Source organism: Sarcophilus harrisii, chromosome 3 (assembly GCF_902635505.1).
Source record: "Sarcophilus harrisii chromosome 3, mSarHar1.11, whole genome shotgun sequence".
Lineage (NCBI taxonomy): Eukaryota > Metazoa > Chordata > Mammalia > Dasyuromorphia > Dasyuridae > Sarcophilus > Sarcophilus harrisii.
In genome coordinates this window covers 387,846,783-387,860,467 of record NC_045428.1, presented here as the reverse complement: position 1 = coordinate 387,860,467, position 13,685 = coordinate 387,846,783, and the positions used below count along the sequence as shown (strand labels likewise).

The 13,685-nt window shown below is 31.7% G+C and overlaps 1 protein-coding gene across 3 annotated transcripts in view; it reads left to right on the top strand.

Annotated features, from left to right (window-relative positions):
* NUP35 (nucleoporin 35) overlaps nucleotides 1-12,846 on the top strand; it is a 50,816-nt gene extending 37,970 nt beyond the window's left edge. For all 3 annotated transcript variants that reach the window (XM_012544866.3, XM_031960351.1, XM_031960352.1), the window contains 5 exons: nucleotides 1,801-1,942; nucleotides 2,928-2,997; nucleotides 4,174-4,302; nucleotides 8,427-8,591; nucleotides 9,465-12,846. In XM_012544866.3, the coding sequence (XP_012400320.1) occupies nucleotides 1,801-1,942; nucleotides 2,928-2,997; nucleotides 4,174-4,302; nucleotides 8,427-8,591; nucleotides 9,465-9,542 (584 nt within the window). In that variant the 3' untranslated portion in view covers nucleotides 9,543-12,846. The remainder of the gene's footprint in view (nucleotides 1-1,800; nucleotides 1,943-2,927; nucleotides 2,998-4,173; nucleotides 4,303-8,426; nucleotides 8,592-9,464) is intronic.
* The last annotated feature ends 839 nt before the right edge of the window (nucleotides 12,847-13,685 follow it).

The following is a 13,685-nucleotide window of genomic DNA, read 5'->3' as shown; positions in this document are numbered from 1 at the left end:
GCATTGGAATCATCTGTTGTAACTTTTCCCTCTTTATTGTTTCCCATAGTTAGTTGCCAAGTTCTTTTCATGCTCACATTTGTCCCCCTGTTCTTTTCATGCTCACATTTGTCTCCTTTACCTGTGCCATGGCCCTTCCTGTTCTGATACTGATGGGCTGTTGCAGTTGTCTTCTAATAAAACTTTCCATGTCCTTTCTCCTTTCATGAGACTGTGCTTTGTATCACAGACGGAAGCAACACTTTCTAATGTACAGGTCTTGATCACAGAATCTCCAAGTTGGAAAGAATCTGAAAGGCCATCTAGTCCCACCTGTACCTGCCTAAGAAATTATCTACAACATACCTGACAAAAAAGGGTATGTTTGCTTTTATACCTCAAGTCTGTGGGTTAAGGGGAAGGAATTATATACTTCCCAAAGCAGGACATTTCACATTTGAAGATTTCTAATTGTTAGGAAGTTTTCCCTTAAGTCTCATTTAAAATTTTTCACCTCTTCAGTTTCTTTACTGTTTTGGTCAAGCAGAACATGTCTAATCTATCTTCTCTCTGAGCCATCAAGTTAATATTTATCATCATCTTTGCCTCCCTTGAAGAGAATTAGTGATCAAATTACATATTGAATCTAATACTTATTTCTTAGCCTGACGTTCAAAACCATGTACTTATTCCAACAAGCCTTTCTGTCCTTATTTCTTTCTACCCCTCTCCCTCTCTCATTTTCTCTTTTAGTCAAATTGAAATTTTCATAATTCTTGTGAAAATCCATACACAATCTTTTCCTTAAGTGAATTTTGCCTAGTGACCTTCCACTGAATCCTCAAGACCAAATTCAGATGTTATCTCCATCATGGAATCTTCCCTGGTGCTCAAGAAGCAAGAGCAGTATTTGGAATCTGAGGGCCTGTATTCAAATTCTTGTTCTGCTACTTAGCAAGTTACTTAAGCCTTCTGGGCCTGTTTCCTCTTCTATAAAATAAGAGAGTTAGAACTAGATGCCTTTTGAAGTCTTCTGTCTCTGAATTCTTTGATTCTACCTAGAAATCATCTCTACTTCATTGTATACTTCTTATGTATTTTTACTTTGTAGTCTTATGTGCTTGTTATTTTTATTTGTATGTTTTATTCTTTCTGTGTTATAACCTTGTTTGGAGTATCTCTCCTGGCAAAAAGTAAACTTAATAAATAAATGCTTGTTGAATAATGTGAATAGCACTGCATCAGAATAATGGTTTGTTTTAAATGTAATTGCAAGCCTTCACATTTGGGAGTGGTGGACCTTTCACTTTTTAAGGAAAGAAAAACAAAAGGATAAGATAATAGTAGGATTAATTCATTATCCTGTCCATTGTTTTCCCCTCCTCTTAGTGCTTATAGAGAGTAGAGCTGTGATCCTGAACTAAAATAGATAAAATGATGGCTGATAAGCTTTAGGTTCCTTAGACAAAGTATCACTTGTCTTGCTATCGTTGCTGCCTAGGTATAGTTATGCTCTAGAGTACTTCTGACTTCTTAATAAAAGTTTTGATGATAGTAAAAACGAAGATGATTAGGAAGGATTTCATGAAGAATGTAATTCATATTTAGGAAAAATGAAAATACAGTGATGTAACATTGAAAATTACTTTTAACCATTTGTTCCCCCAAAATTTCACCATTCGTTCACAAATATCTGTTATTTTTGATCAAAGTTTTGTTGTATAATACATTTTCAATTTTTATCTATTGGTTTTTTTAAAAAAAATTTAGATTTTCAATAAAATTAATTGATTGCATTTGGAATTTATCTTTTAATAATAGGTTCAAACATGTTCAGTCCAGCAAATATTGGTCAGCCACGAAAGACAACTTTGTCTCCTGCTCAGTTGGATCCCTTTTATACTCAGGGAGATTCCCTAACTTCAGAAGATCACCTTGATGATACTTGGGTAACTGTATTTGGGTAAGTGATTTTCATCATTTGGTTTTCTGTCTTAAGCTTTTTTGATTCTTGGGCAAAGAACTAAACTATTTCTTCCTTATTTTGTTGTCTTAAAAACATTCAACAACTAATGTAATTTATAAACAAAATATGTAAAAGTTTGCATACTGTAGGGTGGGAAAATAGATGTCTCCCCAGTCATTTATCTTAACTTTGAATTATAATTATGTGGCTATTGTTTGTTTTCTTATCCTGACTTACTGTCCATGATTGAGTCTTAACTCCAACCAGCCATTTTCCCACTTTCCAGTAACTTCTATTTCATACATAATTTTGAAGCAATAAAAATGGCCTAAAGTGAGGGCAATTATGTAAATACATATTATGTTACACCTACATTGCACATTTATTTAGTCATCTTGTATCAGTATATATGAAGTTGTTTGACAAATAGGAAATTAGTTGTTTTTTGAAAACAGTTGCCAGATCAAAACTAAAGCTTACTTGTATGAGTTTTGGAAGTGGATAGACATATATAAAATCAGAATCATTTAATTCTCTCACTCTCTGTCTCTTTGTCTCTCTCTGTCTCTGTCTCTCTCTTTCTTGTTCCCAGAAAGGGAAAGGATTTTCCTCATTTAAGTTTATATTTGTAATAATTGATACTAGATTCTTTATATTTGAATTTTTATATTCATTTAATCATGAAATATATACAGTGATACTTAATTTCAACTTCTGAACAAAATTCTTTTCTTCAATCACAAAAATGTCAGTAATATAGTTATAGTCACTATGAATTGGATAGCACTTCTTGGAAACATTTTTTTAAACCTTTTTTTAACCTAGATTTTCACACAAAAATTAGTGAGCTCCTTGAGGGTATAGACTTTTACTTTTGTCTTTCCAACATAAAGTGTGTGTCCAGTGCCTAGATCATAGTAATACTGACTTCATAAGTATTTACTGATTTATAGCATTTGCATTGTGTTAAATTGTGTTTTAGGTTTCCTCAAGCATCTGCTTCTTATATACTCCTACAGTTTGCACAGTATGGAAACATATTAAAGCATGTGGTAAGTTTTACTAAAAAAAAAAAAAAAAAAAAGATTTCAAAAGAGGGAAATGATGAGCAGAGTAAAAACAAAGTGTGGAGAAATCAGATGGGTTGCATTTTAACTCATATTTCCCCATTTCTTTGTCCAGATTTTTGAAGATTTTATTTTTGGCATAATCCTTAAATTCCAAAAGGTTTAACAGAAAGCAAAGCATAGTGAAGCTAAATATGAATCCTGATGTCTTCATTATTTGCAGTGCTCTGGGCATGTTATTTAAACTTTGTGGATCTCAGATACTCAGTCTATAAAATGGGGATGATAATACTTGCTATGTGTACTTCTCAAGGTTGTTATTAGGGAAGTACTTTCTGTAAATCTTAATGCACTAAGGAAAACTGAGGGTATTAACTGTCTCTTTTTAAGAGACAGTGTGACACAGTGGATTAGAATGTGTAACTCTGGGCAAGTCATTTACTCTTTTAGTGCCCCAGGCAGAGCAACTGCAGATCTTCACTGATGGAAGGAGTATCCTTGTCAGGAGTTCCCTCTATAAATAAAATCACAACAATCATCATTGATGATGATGGTTTATTGACAGATGGATGGGTACTCATAGGACAATTAGGCATGTATTTGACCTATTCTGTACTTCCTCACAGGAACTATTAAATGTGTGAAGCTAACTGAGCCTACTTTTTCTATTGTTTCACAGGATTTATAGATAATGACCCAACTACCAAGATTTTGGAAATAGTTATTCTAAGTGTAAATTGGATTTAAATATTGCTTAAATGATATTTTTCTAATACTTTCTTCAAAGAGAATGCTACTTATAAATAGAATTTAGGAAAAGGCATTTGTTTGCATATTATTTTTTGATATTTTGTTTTTAGGTTATCAGTGCATTATAATTATAATTCTTTTAAAAATATTTGTTATTTGTGGAATAATATAATGGAAACTTCATAGAACAAAGAGAAGATGCTGTGTGATTGTGGGCAAACCACTTAAATTCTTTTAAGTCTCTTTTTACTATTTGTAAAATAGAGATAATACTTATATTGCCTGTCACATAGCTTTGAGAGAAATGTATTTTATAAATTATAAAGCACTATAAAAACATAGTGATTTTGATTTGTTATTGTTGCTTTATTTGACTCCATCTCATGTTTTCTGCTTCTGAAATCTGTATAGATGTCTAACACAGGGAATTGGATGCATATTCGTTATCAGTCCAAACTTCAGGCCCGGAAAGCCTTAAGTAAAGATGGAAGGATTTTTGGAGAGTCCATCATGATTGGAGTAAAGCCTTGTATAGATAAAGTAAGTTATCAAAAGCAGGTATATAACCAAGACCACTAAATTGAGAGAGAGTTTTGATTTTTGTGACTGCTTTTGCCCCTAAGAACCTTTATCTTTTGACAGGTCATTTATGGTTTTGTTGTGTCTCTTTCACTCTAAAATGGCTTACAGTGAAGCTGTGAATAGTTGTTCACAGCTAATTATTTTACAACATCGCTATTACTTTGTACACAATATCTTTTATTTTGCATTTGATCTAATAAAAATCCCTCCAGGTTTCTCTGACAGCATCTTGCTCATCATTTCTTACAACACAGTAGTATTCCATCATAATCACATTCCACAATTTGTTTATCCATTGTTGAATTGATGGGCATCTCCTCAGTTTCCAACATTTGTCATTTTCCTTTCCTGACCTATTATCCAATCTAATATATGTGAAATAAAATTGTTTTTGCATTTCTCCAAACAATAGTGAGGTAAAGTATTATTTTTTCATATGGCTATAAATAGCTTTGATTACTTCATCTGAAAACTGTTCTTATGTATTGATCATTTGTCAATTGGGGAATGGCTCTTTTTTTTTTTTTTTTAAATAAATTTGACTCAATTCCCTGTATTTGAGGAAAGAGACGTTTATCAGAGAAACTTGCTTCAAAATTCTTTTCACAATTACTATTGATAATGTTATTTCCTCTGTTTATTCTCTTCTTTCTCTCTCTTCATCCCATCCTTCCTTGAAAATGTGTTGCTTCTGATTACCCCTCTCCCAACATGTGCCCTCCCTTTTATTATCCTCCCCCTCTTTCTTTTCCCTTTCTACTTTCATGCAGAGTGAGATAAACATCTATATCCATATTGAGTGTGTATCATTCCCTTCTTGAGCCAATTCTGATGAGTGTAAGGTTCATTCAGTCCCCTTCCCTTCCACCTCTTTTTATCCATTGTAAAAACTTTTTCTTCTTATATGGCAGGTAATTTTTCTTATTCTACTTGTCCCTTTTCTTTTCCCTCTGTACATTCCCCTATCCTTAGTTTTATTTTTTTAGATAATTGTCCTTTCACATTCAATTCACAGCTATGTCCTCTATGTATATTTATTCTGACTGCCCTAATAAATGAAAAAGTTCTTATGAATTATAACTTTTGTCTTTTCATATAGGAATGTAAACTGATTAGCCTTATTAAGTCCCTTATGATTTCTTTTTCCTGATTAGCTTTTCACACTCTTGAATCTTGTATTTGAAAATAAAATTTTCTATTAGTTCTGGTCTTTTCATCAATAATGCTTGAAAGTTCTCTATTCACTAAATGTCCATTTCTTCCCCTGAAAGATTATATTCAGTTTTCCTGGGAGTGATTCTTGATTATAATCCTAGCTCTTTTGTTCTCTGGAATATTATATTCTAAGCTCCTCTGCTCTTTTAATGTAGAAACTGCTAAATCTTGTTATTCTGACTGTGGCTCCACCATACTTGAATTGTTTTTCTCTGGATGCTTGCAGTATTTTCCCCTTAACCTGGGAGATTAGGAATTTGACTATACTGTTCCTGGGAGTTTTCATTTTGGGATCTCTTTCAGGAGGTGTTCAGTATATTCTTTCAATTTCCATTTCATCCTCTTACTCTAGAATTAATCAGGACAGTTTTCCTTGAGAGTTTCTTGAAAGATGATGTCTAATAATTTTACAATTATCTCTCTTGAATCTATTTTCCAAATTGTTTTTCTATTGAGATATTTCACATTGTTTTTTTTTCCATTTTTTGGTTTTGTTTTATTGTTTTTGATATCTCAAAGTCATTAGCTTCCATTTGCTTAATTCTCATTTTTAAGAAATTATTTTCTTCAGTTTTTGTTTCTCCTTTTCCCTTTGACCAATTTTGCCTTTTAAGGCTTTCTTCTCCTTATTGACTTTTTATACTTCATTACTCTCATTTCTCTTTGTGAAGATCGTGTATTTTTAAATCAGCAGGAGACAGGAATTCGGGTTAGGGGAAAATCGTCAGTCTTTATTCTCAGTGAAGAAAGATCGGAGGTGGAAGAGAATCGGCGATAGCAATGTGTGCAGCTGAGTCAAGAAGCTAGCTCGACCAGCAGCCACACGACCAGCAGCTCGGAGTCTCGAACCCAGGCCCAATCTCTCCCAGCTTCTCTTCCTGTCTCTTTCTCTGCCTCCACCCACCAAAATCGTCATTTCCTATACAACACATCAGGACTTGCACGGAGAGTGGGCAGGGGCCATTCTTTATCCAATCATGTATATTAATAGAGTATAGCCCAATTACTAGTTAGCCTCACGTACTTGGGACCTCAGTGCATCAACTCAAGCCTCAGCCCATTACATCTCTTCCCAGTTTTTCCTCTACTTCTTTTCAGTTTTTCCATGGCTTGAGACCAATTCTTACTTTTCTTAAGAGATTTTGGTTGTAGGAGCTTTGACTTTTTTATCTTCTTCTGGGTATATGCTTTTTAACTTCCTTGTCATTATATTAACTTTCAGTGGTCAGAATCTTTTTTCTGTTGTTTATTTTCCCAGCCTATTATTTGACTTTTTAAACTCTTTGTTAAAGTCTCAGTTTTCAAGATGGGGGATGCAATGTCCCAAACTTCAGAGATTTTGTACAGCTGTTTTCAAAGATTTTTTTAGAGATCTGTGAGTTTTCAGTTCATCCAAGGTGGTATAAGCTAAGTAGAGTTGTTTTCCTGGTTTTCTGGAGTCTTAGTTGTGCTGGCACAGCCTATGCTGGAACTGTGCTCCTCTCAGCTTAGAACAGTGAACCTTTCTTGTGGACCTTCTAAGTCATCTTTGGCTTCTGTGTACTGAGGGGTCTGGAAATCACTGCTACTACTAATTCAGAGGCCCCAGGGACTTCTGGTTTGTTGGGGTTGGACTTATGTTGGTGCGACCTGCATTGAAATGCATTCCACTCTCACAAAGCTTTCCTGATGACCTAATTTGTCTTCAGTTGGAAAATTGCTTCACACTATCTTTTTGTGGATTTTGATACTCTAGAATTTGTTTCGAATCATTATTTAGAGGTATTTGGAGATGCTTGGGGGAGACCTTGGCCTAGTTCCTGCCTTTTCTCCATCATCTTCGCTCTCCCTGAAAATATTTCTAAATGTATTCTATATTTGCCTAAAGCGGAGGACACTGAACTTAATGTTTTCTTAATGATATATTAAATCAGGAACATGAATTACATTAAATGTCTTCATATCTTCATTTCTTTAGCTTGTTGCTGTTGTCACTTCATCTTAAGCTACTTATGATCTGTATGATCTGTCTCTGTATTAGAAAATCTCATAGGTACATGGGAAAAAAAAAATTTGTATGTGTCCACATCATTCCTAATGATCTAAATTTGTAGATTTTTTTTTTTGACAGTTTACCTTTTGACAGTTTCTATTACTTATTTTTGTTTCATTTTGTTTCATTACAGGTTTGGTGAAATTGTTTGAAATTTCATTTTAGTTGAAGGCAGGTCTTTACTGTATCTTGATTAGTAAATGCCATTTTGTTAGATTGAACTCATATAATAATTTATAAAGCTAAGAAGAAACTTTAGAGATCATCATGTCTAATCAGATAATTTTATATCTGTAAGATTCTTATTGGACTAGCATAGCTTCTCAAGTTCCTCTAATTGTTTATCATGCCAAAGAAAGGGAATCTATTTATGCTGTTGTGGAAATGGAAACCTAAAAAGAGTAGTAATTTTTACTATGGCTGGTTGGCTGACTAGTTGGTGGCAGAACCTTACTGGAATATAAGGCCTCCTGTTTATCAGTGTCTTTACTATATACAGCCTTAGTTTACTTCAGTGCAAAGTTGTTTAAAATTTCAAATTTGAACCAGATAAGGTGTTTTAGGTAACTTGATTTCATTTTAAAATTTCATTAAAAATTTAAAAATTTCACATTGATATGTTTGTCTTTTTGTTTTTGTTAAAGAAGAGGTAAAATGGAAAAAGAATTGGGTAGGGGAATTAGGTTTAACCCCAGTTTTGTTACTTACTGCCCATATGATTTTAAGGTCTCACTTTCTCAGTTATAAAATGAAGAATTTAGACTAGATTACTCCTTGAAATCATTTTGGCTTTATAATCTAAGCCAAGTTTTGCTTTTTTCCCTCTCATCTTCAGAGTGTAATGGAAAGCTGTGATAGAAGCACCATATCTTCTCCAGGATCAGCCTTCACACCACCAATCAAAACCTTAGGCACACCTGTACAGCCTTCAAGTACTCCTAGAATTTCTACCATGAGACCTCTTGCTACAGCTTATAAAGCTTCAACTAGTGACTATCAGGTATTTTGTGAATTAGAATAAAAGGTTTTTTTCATCTAAATATACATATACAATTTTTCTTAGTTTATGTTCACAAAAGATAAAAATTTGAAATCATTGAAGTGAAACATTTTTGAAAGCTAGCTGTATATTTTTCTATATTTTTAAAAAAATGTGATAAAATTCATGCATGTTTCATGCCTTTCTCCTTTCTTTTGAAATAATTTAACCAACTGGATGTTCTTGAATGTTATTTTTTGAGAAGGAGATTTGGATTAACAAAAAAGACCCTCTTTAATCTATATAATTTTTCTCCATCCTTTGGAAATTGTTATTTTAATTTGTTGAGCCCAATTTCTGTTACCATAGTGGATAAAAAAGATAGCAACGATAATAAAATGGTAGTGATTGTTGGCTTGTCCTTTAACCTTTTTTAAAATCTGAAGTTTTTTTTTTCATTCTGAATATATTTCATCATTTCATTATACTAATTTTTACTTGTGGAGTACTATTGGAACTTTGTTAACCTTTTTTAAAATCTGAAGTTTTTTTTTTCATTCTGAATATATTTCATCATTTCATTATACTAATTTTTACTTGTGGAGTACTATTGGAACTTTGTTAACATTTTTTAAAATCTGAAGTTTTTTTTTTCATTCTGAATATATTTCATCATTTCATTATACTAATTTTTACTTGTGGAGTACTATTGGAACTTTGTTTATGAAAAACTTTTTAGTCCTTTTAAAATATGATGACCCAGATATCAAATTCTGTAAAAGATAGGAGATAATATTCATTTGTCTCTGATTTTCAGTTTAATTATTTACTTTGCAATTGTTTTGAGGAAATTACTAAATTGTGGATTTTTCTCATTTTCTGTGTGTCTTCTAGGTTGTTTCTGACAGACAAACTCCAAGAAAAGATGAAAGTCTTGTATCTAAAGCAATGGAATATATGTTTGGTTGGTAGTATTACAGAAAAGAATCCCTTGAAGATATTACACTAAAACCTGATTGGAGATAGGAATGTTCTGCCAGTTTCCTTTTGGTTAGTTGTATAACCACTTTTGGCAGGATTTGGACTCTAAATCATCATCTTCATTTTTAATACCTTTTCTTTTTCTTTAGGAGTACGGCAGTTTATAGCTTGCACTTTAAATGATGGATGTGACATGCTTTTAAGAAACTTCAAACATTTGTAAATAGAAAGGTTACAATGCTTGAATGTGATAGGTGCATGCTTGGTCACAAAAAAGGCATTGTTTACTGTAAATTATATAAGTTTGTGGTGATGTTTTTAAATGGTTTTCTCTGAAAGCAGTAGACGTCTAGAACTGCCAGGACACATGGATTATAAATGAACAGTTTGAATTATGGTTTCTTAATTTGGATACTATTTAATACTTTTATCATTGCCTGCATATGCCCTGTCATGAATCATCATTTAGTGTGTTTCAGACAAGAAGCAGTCCTTTTTTAACCCTGTATTCCTGTTTCCTAATAATAAACTTTACGAATTATGTAGGTTGAATCTTTCTCTGTATGTGTTAATTGCACATAAGTAGTATTAAGTAATCATAGCCTTAGAAAAGAACTAGTCCACCTTCAACTCTTCATTTTGTAGATGAGGAAGCTGGGGCCCCAAAAGTTTGTGATTTACTTTGGATCACCCAAGTTAAATAAATAGCTGAATTAGATTTTGATAAAATTCGATTTTCCTTTTTGCTGTGCTGTTTCCTCTACTACTATTCTTTAAGGAACCTTCCCTGATACCTTTTATTATTTTTTTACAGGTACAATTGTTTCTTAAAGAAAAGTGTTAATGACAACATAGCATAATGGGAAAAGCCCCAGATTTCTTTCAAAAGATCCAGGTTCTAACCAAGAGAATATATGTGGATTCAACATATTTATCCAGAATTACAATTTCCTTTATAAAATATTTATACATTATCTTTAATCAGAAGCTGTATCTAGGAATAAGATTTTTGGTAATTTGTTAATACACCAATGGACTATTTTAACTAATTGAAATTATTGCTTGTATTGTGTCTTGTGTAAACTTTTGCCTTTGCTTCAGCATAAAGGAAAGAAAGAAAAAGAGAACAAAACTTATGTGATAACTCACCAAAATGGGGTTGTCTAAAATCCTTCTCACCTGTTTTTTTATTATAATTACCAGGAGAATCTTTAAGAGTAGAGAAAGAAATAATGTGATTTATATCTCTTTTACTGGTTTGAATATGTCTTTCTGAGTCTCAAGCCAGCACCCTTCTACAATGCTGTGACATTATAAGAAAAGTTAATCCTGTTAAGTGTTTATTGGATTCTGACTATAGCTTCAGTGTTCACATACAGCTACTGTTTCAGTTATCTAGAGCACTGTAGATAAATACAGAGAACAATTTAGTATCAAGAATTTCCCAGTGTTAGTTCCTTGACCAGTTGATTGATTCCTGATTGTCAAGAACTATCTAGGTGTTTGACAAGTACAGGTAAACTATGAGAAGGTAAAATCATTGAGAGGAGATTGTTATAGAAAACATTTAAGAGATGTGAATTAATTTATTGTTCTTTTGCATTATTTAAATACTAATTTGATCTATTGTTTGATGATATTACATTAGATCTTATGAATACATACTATAATAACATGTTCTATAATTCTAAACAATCAGGAATCGGTTGGGGAAACTGGGCAGCTCCTACTGAATTGCTCCTCGCATGATGAAGGAAATTGATTTTTTTTCAAGATATGTTTTTTAATTTATCTGATAGTAATAGATATCAGATTTAGTTAATCCTAAATTGTAAAGGAGCAAGTATAAAAATTAATAAACTAGAAGAAAGGATATAATAAAAATTTGACATGCCAATAAACAATGCCAGTGTAGCTTATATGGACAAGTTATTATTGCTGAAATATGAGAAAAAAGATGGAAGAGAGGAGAGTGACAGCAGTGATTTCAGTTTTATTCAGAAGTGTAATCAGTTAATCATTTGCTACAGCAAGAACCTAAAATACAAGTTGGCCAGAAAACATGGCAGCTTAGGACAATATCGGATTAAATTTTAAACTTCTTTGTATTATTTTGTGAATAATAGCAGCTCAATATAATAAGTAATGTCCCCCAAAATAATGGAAAGCATGGAGGGAGGAACAAGCATGAAGCCTCTATTTGAGCCCCATTTAATCATAGTAATTCCAAATATTGCTTAGGATAAAATGGAAGGAGGGTAACAGACATGTAAAATGAGAAAAAAAAAAAGTTACAGTATTCTTTTGAGAATGGGATTAAGAAGCACTTCTCTTTCTCTTTCTGTTAATTTATTGGTAAATTTAATAAGAGTAAGTTTTACTCTTTCTTAATTGATACAGGGTAACAGTTTCCAAAGTGCACAAGATAATCCATTTGAGTATGGGAAGAAAGTATATCTTTTAAAAAATTTTTCCTACAAAAAATAAGATGTTAAATTTTAATAGTTATTACTAATTTGCACTACTATCTTCATGTGTCATGAGATGTAGGAAGGAAAGGAAGAAGTTGAAGTTCTATAACATAAAAACAAGGATAGTGCCATCTTTAGTCATTTGCTTATTTTAGTGCAGTTTACGTGAGTAATAAGGTTAAGTGAATTTCCTGATTACATTATCTATTTTTTAACTATCACAAAATATATGCATGGCTTAAAGATAATCCTGAAAAGAAATTACAGATTGAAGTTGTTAATAAAGCAAGAACTGACACTTATTTATACTTTTAATATTAGCTTTTTATTAACACTGCATTGAGGCAAAAGTGATGATCTAATCATAATTGATAAGATCAGACCAACATTGGAAATTATCACAATTTGAAATATGGATTTAAACTCATTATTAATTATGACTCACCCTAAGTATAGTTTGTTTCTTGAAATGTTGGCTAGTGATGATATAAAATCGTCATGATTTAGTGAGATTAAAAACTAAGCCCTTTTTGGCAAAATGGTGTAAATGTGCTACCTCTAAAAACTCTACAAATTAAAAACTTATCTGCTTAAAAATGTTCCAAATGGAGTATCAGTGAATTTGAAACCATTTGTTACTGTTAGTTTGCAAGTACAATTTATTGACATCCTGGAAGATTGGAGTTTAGGATTGAAAAAGACCATTGTTTCAAGTAAATACATTCAATGATAATGATCTTCCATTTTGATGTATAAATGTTTGTGAAATATTAAATTGTGACAGTCATTAAAACTAGAAAGTGAAATAAACAACTTGGAACCAGGACTTTCAATTAATGTGTCACAAAAGATTAAATCATGGTTTTCAAGAATAGTGAAACATTTTCAATAGCTTTCTTCACTAAAAGATCTTTAATTGAAATACTTCAATACATATTTCAAAAAGATTTCAGTAAAGTTGAAATGAACAATATTTGATTTTTATTTTATTAATGACAAAACCTTAAATACTAATTTTCATTAGGGCAAAAAAGGTTTTTGTTCTATCCATAAGTCAAGTGACAAAAAGTTTTAAAACACTCATCTATCATCTTTTAAAATGTCAACTTTAAATAGTAAAATTACAAGATTTTAATATATACTTGAAAATGATGCAATAAAGATGAACAGTATTTGAATTTTTTTCATTTAATTAATAGTACAAAACCTTAGATATTAATAATTTTCATTAGAGCAAAAGGTTTTTTACTATTCATATTTGAAAAATTTTAAACACTAATTTCTATTTGTTTAAATGTTGATTAAGTACAGTAGTGTAGTGGAGATACATGCTCAAAAATTTTTTACTGATAAACTTGCATGTTCAAAAGATATTTCGTATAAAATATCTGAAGTATATTTTTTGGATCAATCACATTAACCTTAAATTTGTATAACCTTGAACTTTTCAAGAGTTTTTTTTAAAATGAGTTCTTTGTAGTTTTTACAGTGTTTTAAGTAATTTTATTCTGACAGTTCTCTGAGGGTAAGTAGTGCAAATATTATTGACATTTTATAAATTAAAAAATTAGTGCTCAGAAAAATACTAGCTTGTAGTATAAAGTATGTAGGGTAGATGGTAATTTTAAAAGACACCCAATGGAAGTAGAAACCTGAGGATGAG